The following is a 22,212-nucleotide window of genomic DNA, read 5'->3' as shown; positions in this document are numbered from 1 at the left end:
AAGAAAAAACAATGTTTATGTGTGAGGTTACATAAAATAACATAATAGTGGCCTTTTCTTCTTCTGAGATGTTAGATGTTTCCACTTATAATGTTGTTTGTTGTCCATGGTCATACCGAGCTACCAATATCTGCACTATCTCATGAGAGATATATAGCCATAGTGACATGAGTCATCAATCATCCAGAATTCATAATGTATTTCAACATAATTTTTCTCAATGGTGGCAGATGAAGCTACTTACATTTAATCCACTTTCAGTTATCTAACTCACCTCATCAGGAATAAGGGCACTGCAAACTGTCACAATGAGACCTGAAAAACGAATTAAAGCAATTTGAATGTCAACAGGTAATGAATTACCATAGCAATATACACAAAAACTCACATAAATGCAGAAAACTATTGTTATAAACAAGACAAAATTGTGTGTGGAGACAAATTGAGTGTGCTCTGGTGATTAACTTTTAGTAAACAAGTTCAATAAACATCTATGCAACTATGAGATGCACATCTCTCGAGTCTCAATGAAACACATGAACATGCTTTAACAATTCTGTTCAGCAGTTCTCGTGCAGAAGTGGATAGACTAAATCCCCTATTTCACTATCACCAGAGAGAAATTCCACAATTTTTTTCAAATGTTTCTAAACATACAAAACATTATAAAACACAAAAACAAAACATGAGATGCATGCCTTTGGAGTCTCTATAAAATACATGTGTAAACTAAGTGAGTTTTCTGCAGTGACTTTTCAGGAGAAGTGGATAAAGTACACCCTCTGTTGTGTTCAAACATCTGTAGAAGTGACAAAATTAAGAAATTGGATGAACAAGGTATAAGAAGCACACAATTAGATTCTCAGTGAAACTCAAAATAAACAATTCAAACGGTACTGTCGTGTTAATCAACAACCGAGTAAACACCCTGAGACTCAGCCGGCTATTGCCGGAATACTTGGAATACTTGGGTTGCCGCCGGAAGAAATAAAACCTGCAACCAGCGTCACAGGTCCTAAATTACCAGGCCTCTTTCTGTATCGCAAACTGTGCATTCGTCTCGATCAGCTAAGCACGATGGACAACATTCAAGGCGAACGCCCTTCCATGCTGCCAAGAGCCATATTGGTGAAAACGGCAAAGCATACTGAAGGCAGAACCGAATCATTTTCAGCGCAGCAGTACAAGAAATTAATCCGAGGCACCATCTCAGAGTTTAAAATATCACTTTTAGATATAAAACATAATCCTGTGAATATAGGATACCTCAGTGTGACGCTGCACATACGATAATGACAAAAGCTTAAGGTCTCAAAATGCGACAAAAAATGTGTCAACCTAGCGATCTCCAACCTCGGGGACATTCGTGGGTTTGATAAACCAGAAATAGATGGTAAACTGTACGTTTTAAAACTGAAATATAATACTTATAAATGGTGGTGAAGGCAGTAATTTATGTGATATCGTTGATACCACAGAAGTGATAGACAACACCCAGTATGCTTTAGTTCATACTGGTGATGAATGGAGGATATACCCAGCATTCGGTGGTAAACTGTTAATTTTAAATGATCTTGTTCCCGTGGCTGTCACTCAAAACAAGTTATACAGCCATGTATTAACCGATGACAAGCGTTTTTTGGGAAAATCTGTCGATTGGTTAAAAAACAAAGACCACCTCTAGACAAGGTCATAAACAATGGAACGCTGCTTGTGGCTTACATCCCTAACTTGCAACAGTCTGTAATAGTCAGCGTACACTAAAGTTTAACAGCCCACATGTTATCAAGCAAACCTTGGGAGAACAATGTGGAACTGGAACTGATATCTGAATTCAACAACATATTTAAATATTCTGCTGTAGTTATTAAAGTTTTCCTCAGTGAATCACCCGCACGCGAAGTCGAAATGGTGAAAGGGATTAAACTTTGGTGAGCCAAAGAACAATATCACATTTGTTCTGTTTCAGTCTGCAGGGGATCAACATCACCATAGAAGACATGATATCTCTTACCAAAATTTTCCTATCCAACACATATTTTATGGGGTTGAAATGTACTCCTGATAAATTAACAGAAAAACAACTGGAAACTATTTTATAACATTTTATATATAGACGATGACCAATCATCATCCCAATGTCATGCTTGGTGATCTAGGAGACATAGAAGGATTCGATCTGCCCAGTGAAGAAAACATCTTGTATGTCATTCACTTGAAAGACAATGTGTACGAGCAGGTGCTGCTGGCAGACTTTAAAGAACCCGAAAGGTTGATCAACATGACTCTCACTGCACTGTGTATCTCATTTAATAAAGATGGTTATGTGTCCGAAATCAAAAACAATAGGATCATTCTCACATCTTTCCTTCCCATTCATGATAACATACAAGTAATAAAAATACCAGGTATCAGGGGAAACATGTAAGCTCCAAACACCGATATTTCAATTTCAAGGGCCAAATTCAGTAACCCGATTACCAACAGGATTTTATGAATATCAAAACAGACTCGGCACTTATTACAAAGTTCTATCTCCGAGATGCTTTTAACAGTTCAGAACCCTTAAGTGGGTTGTCAATATACTGGAACAACAGACACAATATAAACACTGTCATATCATCATACAACTAGGATTGGCACCCTTAGTAAGCCTCAAAGGGGTAATTGTTTTACCCTAAAGTTATCTTGGTTTCTCATATATTAACGTGTCTGAAAATTTAAACATAATAAGCCTCAAATACACTGATCAAAAATCAACAAAACAAACCAATTTAACTTCTTATAAAATATACATCAAATACAAACACAGAATGGGTAACAGCTAGAGTGTCACCGTTGGTGTTTTAAGTTTGCACCTCAAAAATGAAATTGTAAAGCACTGAAACATGACAAAATTAGAATTCTAGGCAAGTTAAACACAAGACGAGCATATTTCAATGCACTCATGGACTTATTGTGTACAGTTGCGCAGCTGTGCATCATGAGTTTGTATCCCGCCATTGCCTCCTGTGATCCCTTGCAACTTTCCTGAAGCAAAGGTACTTGATGACCCTGGCACTTTTGTGAAGTAAGGGATCAAGATGACATCAGTTGGGTCTCTGTAAAGGGCCTTTCTGAGCAGGGGCCTCTCAAGGTAAGAGAAGGCACTGACGCAATCCCCCAATGGGTGAAGTGCGCAAAAGATCTTTCAATACTTTACCCTTGGGGGACAGTGGCTACCGAACCCTTTCAATAATTTTATAACCCTTCTATCTTTCTGACACAGCAAAAATAACTTTTTTTCCGTTTTTGCATAAACACAATGGATACTGGGTAATGTAGGTTTCCGCTGGATTTCAGTATATGGAACCAAGCAATGAGAGTTTCCGTAGAGTTTACAAAACTGAAACTAACAAGTCTTAGCTTCCATCATATTTCTGCGACCGAAACTGTCTTTATGAGTTTCCACTTGGTTTCAGTTCGTTGAAACATTCATAGTAAGAAGAACTTGGTTTCTACAACACAGAAACCTAGTGGATACTGGGTAATCTAGGTTTCCACTAGGTTTCTGTACCGGGAAACTGAAAAAAAAGGACATTTCCACTTATCTGAACCGACAAGCTTGACTTGGTGCTGTTCCATTGGGGACTATATTTATGTACTGTTACATTTGCAAAATAGTTTCGATTATTTCTTATGATGCAACCATAATATCTAGTAGAATACACGTAGCACACTAAGGCTTGTGTTTCGCATAATTTCTACTTGATCATGTTGATCATGTTAATATATATTAATAGAAATCTTATGTTACCCTTTTAGTAATGCATATACCATAGTTACTTATTACTTTGTTTGATGCATGGTGAATATGATAATAAGGGTTGTGGGATTGTAATAATATATTATTGGAAAAATCAAAATGAACGCATATGCTTTTCTTAACAGAAACCTTCAGGGGAATATGGAGGAGCAAGAGGGACCATCGACATGAGAGAAGGCAGGAAAGAATGGAAATCAAACGGCAGATGTGAAAATAAAAGAAAGAATCTGTAAGTTCCTGAAACTGGACTGCTTAATACCACTTGTGCCAGTTGATATACACTACCTGACACTAGGGTTTGAAACACCGAGAGTCATTTTTCTGACATGTGCTGCGTATTGTCACATCACAACATAACTGTAATAAGATAACTTTTCTTATCTCAAGTCATTACCCATCATCATAATGTGTCATGATCTAATTAGACCAAGTTAGAATATATGATGGACATAACTTATGCATTAGCTGTATTTTTTTCCAGAAACTCCAACAGCGCATGAAGAATCTAGCTACTATTAAAAGAAAGGAAACAGAAGGTGGCTGTAGTCATAACCCCAGAACTGACATCACCTGTGGAGTTTGACACAGAGGATTGTAACGTTGTCTTCTCTGTTGGAGTTTTCATGAATTGCTACATTGTAAGACGTTACTAGACAATGAAGAATGGCTCCAGCGTGTTCCAGAGCCAGGGCAAAAGTGAAGACCTTCCAACGCCACCCAACAAGATGCATTCAGTCCCTGCCACTTAAAGATCTTCCAGTCTGGTCATTGAGAATATGACTCAGGATAGTTAACTCATTAAGGCCGAGGCCGCGTATATGCGGCAAATTAATTAGCTTCTCACAGCTAATTGTAGACATAAATAGCAATACTGTATTACACTCATGTTCGTGTTGATTTGAAATAAACCAAGTTACTAATTTAGACCTATTTCATTTGCGACTATTGATTTTTAAAGTTGACAATAATACATAATCGAATATGAAGTGATAACTCTTGCATCTACTCATAATATACATATATGGTACACATAAACCATACAAAGGTAACTGGGGTATTTTGTTCAAGCTGTTTCATGCTTGTTTGAAATGTGATTTTTCAATGCAATTTACATAAGCATTGTGTAAGAAACGTTTGTATTTGATCTCTGTAATTATCTTATCCCGTGTAATGATCACGTGTATCAGATCCATCGTCAATAAAAGGAGGATAATATATCAGTTACGGAATTGATGTGTCTAATCATTCAATCAGACAACACTAAATGAGATATGTGAACACCTCTTTCAACCTCAAATAACAGCCTCTGGCTGAATGCATGTCCAGGTAAACTTTTGTCACGTGACAAGTGTAAAACAAACTAAGGCGTTGTTACATCATTGGACAACCTGTTTTGTGGAGTCACGCCCATTGTCAATCTTCTGAACATCGTTTGCTTTCAAAACAAATATAAGTATGTCCATCTTCATAAATATTTGGGGAGATTCAACTTCAAGTGTATACATCACAATAAATCAGTATCGTGTTACTTTTTTAAATTCTATAATACATGTACTTGAATTATGGTATTTACTCGTAACAATGTGCAGATTAAGTTGAAATGTTCAGCGAACCATTATGTTTGATGTACAAGTAGTGTACGCAAAAAGTATATGCAAATAAATACCACCTCTACTCAATAGTTGGATTGGGTTATCCGGGGTAAAAATAATCGGATTGTAGCGTACTGAGTGCTCAAAGAAAAATATACTCGTCAAAGTGCTTGTTAGTTCTACGTGTACATTTCAGGCATCCTTACGATTATATATGTTCACGATACACAAACGTTTCATGATAGCTAGAGTTGATAAAGCCAAAATCTAGCATATCGATTGGTCAACGATCTAACCAATAGTCAATTTGTATCCAAGCTGTCTAGTGACCGAACGTACTCTTCGGAAATTTAGCCCACGCCCCATCACCTGTCATTTCCAATGTGACAGGTATCTCATGATACGATTGGTCATAGATAACAAATCAGGGAGTATATTGAACAGTTAAGATACAAAACGACCTATTCAGGAACTTTGATGACGCCCACCCTATGACCCTTTGTCTTATGTATGTGCAAGGAATAGCATTATACAATATGCATACATGTATGTTCGTGCGATAACATATATTTTCTGCGTTATATCTAGATGAACTAAAGCGACAAACTGTGAATCTGTTATATGTAAGTCACAGACTAGTTTATTAGTACTTTCCTTAAAATATTCAGTAAACAGTAGCAATGTATCAGCGAAAACGCTTCTTTCATAGATTATTAGGCATGTGCGTAAATTCGTCTTTACTGCCATTGACATAGATGTTTCGAACAATTTAATCTCACACAATGATATGAGTGGGACATAATTTGGTTTAAGTATGTCTTACATACAAAGATTCCAAACATGTGTGAAGAAAGGCACAGTTATATAATCCCTTACTTTATGTGCTATTGAAAGTTTCTTGACACTTCTCTGTAATTATCACATATAGCAACAAATCCGTTGATCCATCATCAGTAAAAGCAGGATAGCATATTAGTCATGGTATTGATACCCTTGCGTATCATCATTCAGACTACAGTAATAAGATTATTTAACGCTACTATTGGTCTTGAAACAACAGTTTCCGGTAAAATTTATACGTAGCCACGCCCCTACTCCCTTATTGAACGGACTGTCCCGGGACAAGCTTAAAATAAACATGTGTTGTTATTTTGTCGGACAACCCACTTGATGGTGCTACATACGCTTCATTCTCCTTACTGTATATGCACACATGGGTGCAGTCTGGTGAACCTTGATAGCGATACGATATCAGACAATACACAAATTGTTACATGATAGTTAGAATATACAACCAAAACACAACATATCCACTTGTCAACAATACAATAAAAAATCAATGTATCCAATCTGAATGACCAAACGTGCCCTTCAGAAATTTAGGCCACGCCCCATCACCTTGCCCTTCCTATGTGACAGGTTCTCACGATACGATTGGTCAAAGTATCAGCCAATATAATGAGTAAGTGAGATATAATGCGTTACATTCGTGATATTTTCTCCCATCACATGACAGGAAGCTTTGTTTAGCATCGAGTAATGATAAATGTATCATGCAGTATGTATGTGTATGAATGGTGATGTATGTTTACAGTGTTAAGTTAAGATGAACAAAGTTACTTACACACCTATTGATACTTTCCTTGAAATAGTCAGTAAGCACGAGCAATGTATTGGCAAAAAAATCTAGACGATTATAATGCAAACCCCCCTCTTTTTAAACTCTATTATAAATAATATATTATAATTCAGTCCATACGATGAGAGAGACAGGAGGAATTTGTATATTTGTTCATCTCGTACGTACAAAGACCGCGTAGGTGTTGATAAAAATACAGCACACACTGGCAAAGGGGTATAAGGGACACATGTAATAAATTACATGAAATGCTGTAATATATGTATTCACATCAGCCTCTTTTCCATCTTTACGACACAATTAAATAATCAGTACTTGTTTGTGAGACTAGACAGTTTCCTGTCATATCCGAGACCTGCCAGGGAAATCAGGCATGATTAGCACTAATTAGCCTCGTGGCAGCAATCAGTCAGCAGTCAGCGAGGGGTGCCAGGTGTTGGGCAGTGGAGCGGCTCCAGGGCTTAATGAGTTAAGGATAGGACAGAATGTCTAAATGTACATTTGATTAGGAAAGCAGCAACTAAAGATTCTGTTTCTGAGTCACCATTCTGTCACACATTCCAAACATGTAACTTTTGAAAGCACTTAACTGTTCCTAGAAAAATGATAAATAATGACTATAAATATGCATGTGTATAAGTGGTTTATGTGCTTGTGAGTGGGCAAGTCATTCCTCTCTGAATAAAGAGAAATCTACTGACAGGATTTTGTGATTTGTGACAATGTATATTTTCAACACTGAAACACAGACACTCTATGAAGACAATGTGATGTAAATATAGGTGGTATTGTTTTTGTTATGTGTGTGTATTCCTACATGTTAATACTATTGTACAAATTTTGAGATAGTTTCTAAATCAATCTTTATGATGAATAAAGAGGAATCAACTGACTGACTGATTTTTGTTTTATGTCCAGGTGGTGTTGAGATAACTGAAGTGAACATGTATTTGAATGTTTTGTCATATTATTTACACAATCATCGATCATGTAATCACTGCATGCTAATAAGCAATTATAAAACCAAATATAGCCACACAAATTCTGATTTACTGAAACATACGGAATATGGTTAATGTATTTAATAGATACAGAAATAGTGGGGAAACCCCATTGAATTAAGTAACTGTAACTATCTGGAATTTGGGTAACGGAAACCAAATTGCAACTGGAGCCTTACAGGAATATGGGTAATGGAAACTCACTTACTAAGCCTGTAGCCCTTCTGGATTGTGGGTACCTTGTGAGTTTCCATTTTCCGGAGACTTGATGGAAACGTAAAGAAACGATCCGGAAACCTACATGAAACTTAAGTTTCCATTTTGTTTCAGTTAGGTTTCCGGTAATGGAAACGCACTGGAGCCTATACTGGAACCTGGTTAACGGAAACACACTGGAGCCCATACTGGAATCTGGGTAATGGAAACCCACTGAAGCCTACCGGATTGTGGGTAATTTGTGAGTTTCCATTTAACGGAAACTTGAGGGAAACATACAGAAACAATCGGGAAACCTACCTGAAACTTTAGTTTCCATTTTGTTTCAGTTAGGTTTCCGGTGTCCGGAAACGAAGTTATTTTTGCTGTGTGAGTGGTATACACACAGGGGTGACTAAAGCTTTATTTACGAAAATATCATATATACTACTGTTGCAATACTTTTTCCAAATGTGTAGAAGCTGGGGGGTTTTGGTGAGGAACCTGATGACTCTATCAATAAGTTCTAATGGACATAAGGTGGTTGAAAGCATCGACTTGGCCACATGGCTGAATCCCTCCCCTGCATGGGCTTGCCAAGAGTGACAGTCCTAGAACTGGTGGAAGATGTTCTAGGTTGTCACCGGAATGGAACCTGTATCCTTTCATCGCATGAAAAGGTCTCAACTGGCTGGTGTGTATTGTACCAGAAGTCTACAAGAAGAAAAGTCCTTTATCTGCATCTTTGGAAGTGCCAAGTTTTCTTATACTAACAAATGAGCAGTAAGGAATGGCCACTGGAAAGTTGCACGAGGTAGCTCTGCAACCGCTGTAGCTAGACAATTAGGCTGTCATCTTACTACTATTACATGGAGCTCAATGTCATCAGCAAACTAGGACTGTTGCTGATTGTCCCTGTACCGGACAGTCACAAGTGACATCAAGTGCAACATCGGTTCAACAGCAGCCTTAGTTCATGGGTCAAGGGGAACAGTGTCCAGCAATATGGTATGAATAGGCATAGTCTTCTGGCTGCTGGAATCCACTGACGACAGACATATGTGGGACCAATTTTGATAAGTCAACAATGCCAACAGCAAGGGTGTTGATGGATTGTCTGGCTCAGAAGATCATCAACATTCTTCCATGGCTGTCTCTTTCCCCACATATTGCTCTCATTGAATATTCTGGGACATTGGACGTAAGATTGCTGCAGGTACACAGACACTCATACTGTCACAGTTGGAACAGAGACTGGTGTTTGAGTGGAACCACTTGCCCCAGGCACTCTTTCAGACTCATGTGAACTCAATGAGGTGATGTTGCACAGCATGTGTACAAGCTCAAGGGGGCCATATCTGCTACTGAAGAGACTTTCTGCGATCAGGGGTATCTGCTATTGACGGACTGTGATCAGTTTTAACGTACTGCAATTAAACGTCAACAGAGAAATGCCAGGCTCGCATTTCTTCTGCTGGTCAGTATATTTCACACATACCTGCTACTGTCATGGTGGTAAGGATGTGCTCCACACTGAGGACATCTTCATCAATAACAGTCAACAATGCCAAAACTGCTAAGACAGACCCAGCAAAGAATGCAACATTTCTGAAAGAAAATGACAATACAACAAACTGAATTCTTGCAGGAACTGATTCATTGGCATTACTTGTGTAAGGACATATTGAATTCACCATAGTGGACATAAGAAAAAGATATTACTATATTTATTATAAAAAACCCCAACCACCAAATTTTACTCAATTTTCCTTGTTCACAACTCCAGATGGCAGATGTGGTTCTGTGCATATGCCAATCACATGGGATTGATGTTACAGGAGAGGTATAAGAAGGTAACCCAGTTGGGGGAGTGAATATACATTTGCTTAAGGGAGCTAAGGAATTCAAGATTCCTCGCATGAGAAATAAGCATATAGAATAAGCATATAGCATGAGTGAGCATAATGAAAAATTAAACTGCTATAATGATTACACATTTGACTGTCTGTTGTCTGTAAATTCTACTTCCTGTTTGCAAGGTATGGCATTGAGGAAACATAGCTGTCAAAGCCTGACACAGAAGCTTCAAGTTTCTGATTTTTTTCACAGACAACATGATGTCTGAGATTTTTGCATGACCTAACTGTTACTGTAGCTGTTGCTGAAACCAATGCATTTTGTGAAGCCAAACAATGCAAAGTACCTTAGACAGTAGGGTAAATCATCTGAAACCATGTGTTTGGTAAACTTTGAGAACTGGTTAATATTATGAAACTGATTTTGTTAGTGGTTGTCGTTATGATTGGTTTTGTTACAGTAACAGGGCAGGACATATTTTGTGACAGCAGTGACATTTATTCAAGTTTATTGTTATCTGTATCTAAATTTTCAATTCAAAGATATCAAATGTTTTGGAATCTTATTCTACATAAACATTTTGTATCAAATGAATAAAATCAATAAGCATATAAGTATGAGTAGTCTAAGTAATAAGGGGACGAGACCAGCTCAAACAAATAAGTAATTAAAATCAGTAACATAGATCTAGACCCCCTTTCAAAATCCTTCCACACAAGGCCACTGCAGACAGGTGAGCTGACCTAATAACTAGACTACTCCAAATGTCTAAATGCCGGCAGAAATAGAAAGATTAGGAAGAATAAAAAAAGAGCAAAAGGGTCCGTTTGTAGCGACGGTCCTCCAAGGGAGAATTAAGAAAGATGGTGGTTGCGCGTTCTCCCAAGAGGGACTGTCTTCTCTCGCCATGAGAGTGCCCCACTCGGAAAGGCCCTTTTCACAGACCCAACTGACATGATCGTGATCCCCTTGCCCATGAAAGTTGCAAGGGCATCTTGACCCTTGCATAGATCCTCTTGACCTTCTTGACCGTTGCATCACGAAATTTCTGCAAGGGAGTCAAACTGAGGCAACAGCGGGATACGAACTCACAATGAACAGCTGCACAACTGAACACAAAAAGCCCGCACCTCAACCGCTTGAGCTACTCAGGACCGAGAGCAATAATCTAAGTTTAATGGGTCTCTCCTGTGCTACTAACACTGTAATCATGTGACAGCTCTATGGCAATGGCGAGACTCGATCAATAAAGTGCGCGCCTAGCTGAGCACTAATGTGCTTTATTTAGAGTAACTTTAATGATTATGGGCTCAGTGTCATACTGACTTTTTATTAAGTCTAGGATGTAACCTACATACCAAATTAAACGATTATCCCGGATTTCAGCCGTAAAAGGAAATATGGTTATCTCTTTATTACTAACAATTCCATTATTATACACAGGTGTGAACAAATCTCTAAGCAGGTGGTGGTGCGGTGGGTTGCAGGACCTGCGGTCGGCTGGGGGTCTCCACTCGGCTATCAGGGGTGTGGTAACTTTCAGTCGGCTGTCCACAGGGGTGTGGGGCATCCCCCACTACTATATTGATTTCAGCGAAGCAGTATAACATGTATCTTCTATTATGCTGTTGGTTTTCATGATAAATGCCTGTTGAGCTTGTTGTATCCCTTGTTTTATATACTTCTCGTCCTTGCTTATAGAGGTTTTATGAACCTTTGATCTAATTTCATTCTTCAAGTTGTAGTATTTTCCCAGTTCGCTTATGATCAAATGAAACTCATCTTCTGAGATTTTGTTATCATTGAGTGCAGTGGAAACGTGATCTTCTATCGCGTTTAACTTTGATACAGCAAGTATTCTAATTTCATTGCGTTTCTTTGCTTTACAGTTCAATTTGCAGGATACAAATTTAAACACCCACCCAATTATTCCTGTCACTTCGGCTGCTAATTCAAGTCCTAACACCACCGGTGCGGCTACGACTGTTGTCAACAACCCAGCTCCTACTGCTCCTAATCCCATGTTAGTTGCCATTAGGGTGGTATCAGCGCTATCTATGTAGTTTAAGGCTCTATTGTATTTTTTATGTAATGATGTCTGAATATTGCGCTCTTGTTCTAGCTGGCGTCTTATTTCACATATCTGTTTCAGTTGAAATCCATCTGTGCTACCTTTAATATTTCCTTCATCATCTACAGCCTGATACAGCCCCATTCTGTTTGTCTATGATATAGTTTATAAATTAGTTTTTAATTATATGTTATCTAATTTTTGACTGATATATTTTAAGCTTATAAGGTTTAAATTATCGTATAGGTAAATGGGAAAGATATTAATAGGTGTGTTTTCAACCATAATACGAACACCATCGAGGCTTATTGATGGTGGGTAGCCCTGCTTTATAAATGACAATTCAGCAACGTTTATTCTCATGGTTTTTAAACCAAAATATTCTCAGACCATCTAAAAGTATTCTTGGCTCGGAAATCTCTGTGAGATATATATCTATAATTATTAGTGTTGTGTATCGTTTCACACCATATGAATCCAGAAAAAAATCACGTTGGTAATCATATATACTAAACTGGCATTCGAGTCGACTGGTGCTAGCATGTTTACAGTGTGACCTGGAATTCGTAACACTTATATAGAGTTATCTTTTAAGGGATTAAAGGATGTGAGAAGTATGTCATTGTTAGTAATTTTGGAAATGAGGTCATTTTGATTAAAAACGATTGAAGGGTTTGTTAGTGTTATTTTAATTAACCATTCAAGCTCTGTAAAATCTCCCAATGGCATTCGTTTGTATACGTTATCTTTAAAGTATAAGAGGTATTGGGTGGCTTCCTCACCGGGTAAATTGAATCTCTTTGTGTCTCCTAGATCACCGAGTGTTACATTAGAGCTTACCATCGTTTACAACTGTTAGAAAAGTTTCCAACTGTTTTTCTGATAATGTCTCAAGCGTGAACTTTAAACTAATAAAATTGATGTGCTCGGTTAGAAAAATCTTGGTTGGAGATAAAGTGTCTTCTACCAAAACTGTGACACCTTGTAAACTGTAAACTTGTAAACCCCCCAACAACACTTAATTTGAGCAAACGCGACCTTGGTGTTTTTTAGCCCACCAGAGTTCATCAGCATCGTTGCGAACTATATCATATCGCGTGTTGATGTCAGATCCTGATGTATCTAGGTTAAAATTACTACCAGATCCACCGACAACGGGGACTTCAACGCGTCTGTAAATGTTCATAAGCTTAAAAGCGTATATTTTGCCATCTATTCCTGTGTCATCAAACCCTCTAGTATCACCTAGGTCTGATAAACTTGTATTAACACATCTTTTTATTCGCATTCCTGGTCCTTGAATACTAGCCATTTCGTATGTGTAGTGTTATGCTTAAGTACCCTATATCTATATATCTACTTTTTGTATCTAAAATTGATACTTTTAATTCGGGAATATTACCACTTGTCAATTTTTTATACTGTGTTTTATACTGTTGTAAAACGTCACTCTTCCGTTTGAGTCACTTATTATAAGTTCAGTTCCTACCGGTTTAAAAACTTCATCGCTGAGAGAACACACACTATAGTAAGCATCAGTTATTTTGTGTCACACTCCATCAACGAACAACACATGATTTTTGTGGTTGACGTTTATCCATCGCGGGTAGTAGGTGATATCGCATAGTGTTATTTTGAGTTGGCCTGACTTGTTATCAATCTCATCGATCGATATATCTGTAAGCGTAATGTACATATTATAATAAAAATATATATATAATAACATAATGTACAACATGAAGGCCTCCGATTTCACACACACGCGTTTTGACATCATAGGTAATAAGGGAACCGCTTAATATTGAGGTTAATATTGAGGATGCTATTGCATCACCGGTAGATCTACCTAGCGTTATAAAACGATACCAGGACACCTTACAATATGCCAGGTCAAAGGTTGACTACGTGTTTGGTGTGGGATTGTACGTGGCTCCAAGTGACATGCTTCTGAGAATAAATAAAATAAGTGGCTACAACAATGAAATAATCATCGCCACACCATTGGGTGTTAATGCTGACATAAACATCTCCAACGTACCACCCACACATACTGGTGAAATGGGTATAGTGCAATCACCACCAGAGCCAGCGTACAGCTGACTGCAAGTCACAGGGCAGCTCCATCCCACTGTGTAGGCGTCAAATCAACAGCATATCGATAATAAAACAGCGCTGGCTGTTGGAGGTGTCGCGGTCGGCTTGTGCTTTATTTGGTTAAGTGGGTGAACTCCCTAGCTGACTGCAGGTCTCCACAGGACCTTCCTAGGTCAACGTACACTAGTCCAGAAACGGTGACAATGAATGCCCACAGATTCTGACCGAGCCACGCAGCAGTTTTACCCAGCGTACTAAGCAACCATGATACGATACTACCTATGATACCAGACTGGGCTTCTGCGGCCTTACCAGGGAGTTTAGCCAAGGCTTCCCCGAGCGATTTCAGATATTTTTTTATCCAGTCTCTGATGTCACTGCTTCATGTGGGGACCTGCAGTCAGCTTGGGGATCCCCCTCTCGTCAGCGATAGGACTAGAGATGATATGATGAAGCCTAATGCCATCAGAAGGCTGACAATGGTGATGCTTTGCTCTTGGAACAATATTCGTATCCTGCTGGCTAAAGTTGTATTCTCGTTCAATATTCTGTCGAGTGTTTCCCGAATGCGACTGATCTGTGATCGCAGCTGGTCACGATTCGAGGAAGCAGATTCCAATCTCGCGCGTCTCTCGTCTTCTAAATTACTAATTCATTCTGTGATACGACGCTTCATATCCTTGTCTTCTGTTTCGGTGAGTTTGGTTTTTTCACGAGCTTGTTGGGTTCGTTCAGTTTTCCTATGTTGTTCACGAGTTCTCCGCGTATGTGTTTCAAAGGCTTCGTCTAGACAGTACAGTTCCCTCATTGGAAATTCAAATCCCGGCAATGGTTTGTCCCAGTATTTACTCAATAGTTTTTAGACGCTGTCTGACACTTCTGTAGCATGCTGTATAATGGTGGAGGGTTCCCCCATACCCTCTGAGCTGTCTGCAGCACCTGAAGAAGTTCGGATCTGGTAGCTTGAAGATCTTGAACAACTTTTGGGGGTAAGCCGTCCGCAGGACATTTTGGTTTTGCACCACCGTAATCCGGCATGTTTAGTTTTTCACGAATAAAAAGAGCTTGATGGAGACCGGCTAGAGTTGACAAGAGTGTGTTTTCTAGTGCGTTTGTTAAAGAGGTCAACCTCCGGGTTATCCTTAAGACACAGAATGCCACTATCATCTATGGTAAAGTTCGAATAATCTCGGTACATAGGCTCGACGTAGTTTTTATCTCTTTTTAATATGTCGTAATAATCAGCTACTGCTGTTTCTAACATTGTGGCTCTTACTTGTGAACCAATAAACAAAGTATCTTCATTGTAATCAACATCAGGAGTGTGGGGTTCCCCCACTCCAAAATCATCCATCTCAAAATCATCCATAGTTTTAAAATTATATTACACTAAATATTAAATATGTATAATGTCTTATGGTAGAAAGCTAAATCCTTTTCGAAGATTGAGAGAACCGCTAGGCGTCAAAGCCAAGCGTCAGTTGGGTACCATAATGAACAACCCAAGCATTACAGACCAAAACCAAACATTGTTGGTTCGTTTCCCAAACTTGGGTGAGAACGACGTCATAGTTCCAGGGACGGCACGATTGGTGTTTAACATCAAGTTGACTACAGTTGGTGATACAAGACCCCTCTGCGAAACTCAGTTCATGAGTTCATGAAGTCTTCATGAAGACTTCATGAAGAGTTCATGAAGTGTTCATCAACTTTCGCTTTAATCTTCATGAACTTACTTCATGAAGACACACTTCATGAAGACTTCGTCAACTTCATGAAGTGATTTCACACTTCATGAAGTTTTGTTACTTCATGAAGACATATTTCATGAAGAGTTCTTCAACTTCATGAAGTTATTTTACACTTCATGAAGTTATATGTTACTTCATGAAGTTTTTGTTCATGAAGTAAGTCTAGTCTTATTCACTACAAATTTCCAGAGTAAACTACATTAAAAAGAAAATACAGAATAAATATTACAAGCTACAATACTTTTATTCATGTTACATAAGTTGTTATGTAAATGATTACAGATGAGGCATAAACATACTTTCCACATATTTAATTAAGTTTAAATTATCTGTAAATCCAATCTCTCGTGGCATTACTAGTTTTTGTCTAGTAATTTTTGTTGTTGTTTCATAATTTATACAACAAACAATGCATGAAAGAACGCTAAACGATTCTGTGCCTAACAGGAGTTGTTTTAGTAACATAGGGACAGTTCAAGTTAAAACTTACCTTCCTAAAATAGCTGCGTAACCAGTTGGTACTGTGGAAGTTTTCTACTTGTCTTCCTTATTCATATTTACTCCATAAAGTAAAGTTTTCCTGTCAAAATCGTCTCATTTCTTTGAATTTCTCCCGTGATTGCTCACGATCGGACATGCATGCAGATACTTTACTATCGCAAGAACGTCTTCCGCAAAGTTCATAACGAAGCAAAAACATAAAACTGTCAAAAACATTAACAGTCGACTCGGTACTAGAAAAAAAAGAAACGTGGAAAAATATTTTGATATCGCCATGCTTCTGACAGCTTTCATAACCCGCAAGTTGATCTTTTCGTTGAAAACATTCAATGCTCTCGATTTTAGAACACATTCCACTGTCACTCCCTGTCCAGCACGATATGACCCTAAAACTACGTCAGTTTAGACTAATGAAATAAAATTTACGACCAGGGACATGTGCATTATCAACTATTCTTCCAAGTTATGATCGACAACGGAACGTGAACTCAGAACATGTTTTTACGGGATCCCCGCCGTTGACAATAATACGACATGTATATTGACAAGTTCTAATTTCGATATTGATACCTAAATATTGTAATTCTTGCCATTATTTGTTCATAAGATGAGAAATTATACACTGTCGGTATGATGGAGTAACTTTCGCGCCAAAACTGCCCCGCCCTTCGTTCTTCCGAAATCTATTGCGACTTTAAGAACGGATAACAATAATCATACATCTTATTTTATTTATAGACACGATTTACTCCTGATCTAAGCTTTATATTTACACTTAATTTTTCTTTTCTATCAAAAAATGTCTTTACTTCAAACTTGCAACATTCTATACAGAAAGACGCGACCGTTTCCCGGCATGACGCCATTGCTGCTGTCTTCGAGCGCGAGAGCGAGGCAGAAGGCGTCAAATGCAACTTCGCCAACAGACAACGCTTAAGGCGATGAATATCGCCTTAAGTGAATGTGCCACAATGTTTAGTCATCTATTTGAGTTGGAAATAGGTTCAGTTACATGAAGATACGTTTTTCTATTTTATGATGTGCTGATTATTTTAAGTGTTGGGAAATGCAGATATTTCAGAATATATTTGATTATGAATGTAGACTAGTGATTTAGAAGCCAGTTTTGTTACTTGATATGCACTCTTTGTATTAAAAAAAATAATTTAAGGTCATCAGTGTAAAATTAAATTATTAAATTATTTAAAATAGTTTAATTAATCAGGTGAAAAATTATCTGAAACAAGTTATATATACTTAACATTTTGAGCAATTTTTTTTTAAAACAACAAAGTTTCAGTATTTGCTTTAGACTCTTTGAAATGGAAAGACTATGATTAAATGTTGTTGGTTGCAATGTTTTTCAGATTTCCACTGGGCGATTCTGAGGAAATGGGGGCGATTCTGCAAATGTTGAAACACAAAGATGAAGTTCTCGATGATTATATTCCTGAGCCAAAGTGGTCACTCTTCGCACTGAAGACTTCGGTTTGATTCGTAACATGAGTACAATGTATGTAGCCCTTCTCTTGGGTTCCTTGTCGTGATATTGCTGGAACTCAACTCACTCAGTCACTAACCATTCTTAAACCAATGTGGGCATCTTCAGTGATGTTACCACTGCTCTTCCTGAAGGTTCTTCCATCCTGTGTCTTCTGAGATAAATTGTGATGCCCCATGTACAACTTCCAGGTAGATGATTAAAGGCCCTGTTGTAAATTCTCTTTTGGTTGTGACTCTCATTGTCTACTTAAAAAACATATAGTCTGAAGGGATTACACTTTCTGAAATTGTATATTACAATCTACTGCATGAAATGGTGTTCCTAATGAGTTCATTTTCCTGGATACAGACTGATTGACATCCAAGCTGTAGTAAAGATAGAACAAGTATATATGGATGACAGCTTCTTTAATTCTAGAGCACAATGTTTGGATACAGGTTTTTGTGTTGTTTTTAAATAATTAATCAGAATTTTCTGCTGAAGATTTGAATAAAAAGGAAATCCCATCAAAATCTAGTTTTCTGTTTGTGTCCTCTTTGCTGCTTGATATTTAATTTATGTTACATCTATTGGTGATGAATTTATATGTTGCCTGCCAGCTTGCATGGCATGGTCAGATTATGTGACTTGTGTTGCAGAAAAAGGCCGAAAAAGCTCTTCAGGAAGTCTTCACGAACAGTTCAGGGGGGTCTTCATGAACTCTTCAGGAAGTATCTTTATGAACTCTTCAGGAAGTATCTTCATGAATTCTTCATGAACTCTTCAGGAAGTATCTTCATGAACTCTTCAGGGAGTATCTTCATGAATTCTTCATGAAGTATTTCATGAATTCTTCATGAAGTATTTCATGAATTCTTCATGAAGTATCTTCATGAAGTATCTTCATGAATTCTTCATGAACTCTTCATGAAGTAGATGTCTCATTTAATGTTCATGAATTCTTCATGAAGTTTTCATGAACTCTTCATGAAGAAACTTCATGAAGTCTTCATGAAGAATTCATGATCTTTTCGCAAGGGACCAGCTCGTGAATAATGTGGGTCGTGCTACAGTCAAGAAGACCACCATAAAAATTAGCGGCAACGAGGTGCTTAGCACAGACGACAGCGATATATTACTGTTACACAGACCTGTGGAAAAGTGAGTTAGAACGAGAAAGCAGATCAAAACAGGGTCTTGGCAGCAAAAAAGCAAATATGTTATGTGCTGGGTTCGCCTTCACGCAAGATGAGTTAAGAAATATACCAAAAAGTGCAAAAGCAATCGCTGAAGCGTACGGGAATAGGTTTTGTATCCCGTTTGACTTCGAGTTGCTAACCTCACATGCGCCGTTTTACCAAGCTGTATTAGGTGACAGAATACGAACTCAAGATCAATGAACACTACAAAGTTGTGTACCAAGGTGATAATTCAACAAGTTCTCACAAGATTGAAAACATCTCGTTGGAGTTCGATATGGTGACTAGTCCGGATCTTGCCTGGCAGATTAGAAATCATTACTCTGGAAAAATGACCATCCTCTACGATACGATACTGCAGCACAGAATAAAAAAATGTGATAAAAGTGACACCATTTGGAATATAAATATGAACGTGCTGGCGCGATTGATGAAAGGAATACTGATCATACCCGTGGAGGATTACAACCTATTTGACAGAGACAGTGAGAAATTCTTCAACCCAGAAATCACCGAGGTAGAAGTGACCATAGAGGGAATGCCTAATCAGTTATTTAGCCATGGGATGAGACCGCACCAGCAGTGGGGTGAAATAAAGAAACTACCAGCAATCAAATGAAACTCAATAGTCAGTGAACACTTAAACAAAAAGTATGCGATTGGATATGAGATCGATGGATGATAACAGTCTGCACGGTAGTGGGCGATGTATTGAAAATGGAAGCGAGGGGATAACCATTCAAATAACGAAGAAGGCTCAAAGTGATGGGGAGTTGAATTTATATATATATATAATTATGGATGCGCAAGTTAATATAGACAATGGAAGATTCGTGCAGGCCATCTACTGACCGTGGGGGGGACCCCCCACCCCCCTGGGGGTAAGCCGTCTGCAAGACCCCCAATTCTCCCCCACAGTCCACAATGCATTATTATATGAGTGCAAATGGGTTGTGGTAAGACCATTTTCATGCTGGATTTGTTGGTGGAGGTATTATAAGGAAGTATTTGATAAAATCGTTATATTGTGCCCTATTATAAACATGAATAAGTCATACAAGGAAAGAGCTTGGGTTATGATGGACCCAGACGTACACAGAGTCACCCGGGGATACGGTTGCAAAAGTTTTTAACGTTGTTTCACTACCGATTGAAAGGAATAGCGATGTTGTTCATACTTGATGACTGTAGCGCTAACAGAGAAATATTAAGGAAGAGAGGCAGAGATGAATTTAGCCTTCTCTGGCCGACACGCAAATCACGGCATATGGTTGCTGACACAGAAATTTAACTTGGTGTTGCAAGATTTGAGGGAGCAGACACGTTGGGTGGCATTATTTCACTGCAAGGACAGGGATTTGTTCGAGGAGTGTTTGAGAGAGAATGACTTGATGAGTAAATCAGAGCGGGAACGGGTAAAAAAACAGCTCACTGAAAATAAACATGCCAAGCTAGTGTTGAAAACTGGCCAGCCAGTTGATTGGGGGCTCATGCGGTGACCTGCCGTCGGCTTTTCTTTTAATAAAATGTTAGCAATGACCTGCGGTCGGCCAAGTAATTACCTAGTAAATTTTAGTAATGACCTGCGGTCTGCCTTTATTTTTAATAAAATTTTAGTAAATGTTAGTAAAATGCCTGTTTTTGAAGTTCTTAATCGTGTGTAATCTAACCTTTATTTCTATGTATTTAGCGTATGTTGGTTATTATTTTTTAAAAATAAATACTAGAGTACTGTATTATAAAATGGAGACGGATGAATTATTGGAGCTGTTGTTGGTTCCAGAGGACAACAAGCAGCGAGATAGACTGATAACGCTAGTTGTGGGTGGTAAGGGAAAGCAATATTTAGGTGACAACATTACTGCTGATAAGATTCAGAAAATATCAAATAAGGAAATCAATAAATTATATGCTAGATGCCAGGCACAACTCAGGGGCAAGATGACAAAAGTCATAGGTTCTACTATTACCCAGATTTACACCGGCATAGCATCACACTTTTTACCGATCCCACTGGAACATCGTCTCTACTTGTCGGAGGACTTAGAGAAGGACCCGTTTATCGATAATGCCCTGAGTTATATCAGTTGTGCATTGTACCTCAAAAATGGCATGTATCTGGTCCTAATGATGGCAGCGATCATCACGGCAAAGCATTGTAAATTTAATAAAACAAATAATAACAATAATATTGGGGAGTCTTCATATTCTCCGGAAAGTTCTTGGTGGGTTCGACTAGGTAGTGTTTTCTGGGAGAAGTCCCATTCTCTGTCTGGGCTGCGTGTAAAGGGGGTGAGGGCCCTGAGCTGATGATGAGCCTTACCGGCCTGACTGTGCCAGGATCACACAAACCCTGTCTGCTGCATATCAATCTTAATTTGTAAAACATATAATATTATAAAAGAAGGACGGTCCTGTGGACAACCATGTGATGGAGAGCCAGACGGTGGAGAGCCAGATGGACAGCTGACTGCAAGTCTCCCTTGTGGAACCAGTGACACAAGTCACCAAGAAGAAGAACCCCAAAAGAGTTGAGGCTGGTAGAAAAAACGCCTTAGCCAGGCACAATAAACATAATTATAAAATATAGCCACGAGCATCGATGAGGGCTTCTTGGATGTTATGCAATTCAGCTCTTTGCATCTGTGACGTACCTCCAATTGTGGTCATGGCTACAGATAATATAAATGCATAGTACTAATAGTAATGGGAAATGTGTCATTCTTTAACTTTGAATTTTGATTGGCTTTGAAACAGATGCTACCTGTATTAGAACATGAAAGAAACAAACATTATGGTTGTCTATTCAGTAATCAAATAATGCATACGGTACAACGATCTGTTCAAAATGCCTAAAACATAACACTTGGTAGCCGAAGGTGAATGTGATTCACGTAATGTGAGTCACTTAAATATGTATATTAAGTAAATCTATCTCACGCAGCATAACAAACATTTCCACTGATATAAAGTCAAAAACATACAGGAAAATTTACCATTGATCTCAATGACATACGTGAACTT

The 22,212-nt window shown here is 38.3% G+C and overlaps 1 protein-coding gene across 1 annotated transcript in view; it reads right to left on the bottom strand.

The window, feature by feature from the left end:
* Window positions 1–22,212, bottom strand: part of LOC137256621 (autophagy-related protein 9A-like) — a 335,545-nt gene that overhangs the window by 96,502 nt on the left and 216,831 nt on the right. The window contains exons 14-15 of the mRNA XM_067794505.1: window positions 9,731–9,840; window positions 275–315 (exon numbers count right to left, since the gene is read on the bottom strand). Of these exons, the coding sequence (XP_067650606.1) occupies window positions 275–315; window positions 9,731–9,840 (151 nt within the window). The remainder of the gene's footprint in view (window positions 1–274; window positions 316–9,730; window positions 9,841–22,212) is intronic.

Source organism: Haliotis asinina, chromosome 11 (genome assembly GCF_037392515.1).
Source record: "Haliotis asinina isolate JCU_RB_2024 chromosome 11, JCU_Hal_asi_v2, whole genome shotgun sequence".
Classification (NCBI taxonomy): domain Eukaryota; kingdom Metazoa; phylum Mollusca; class Gastropoda; order Lepetellida; family Haliotidae; genus Haliotis; species Haliotis asinina.
The sequence above is the reverse complement of the archived record's forward strand: the minus strand, read 5'-3'. Positions and strand labels throughout refer to the sequence as shown.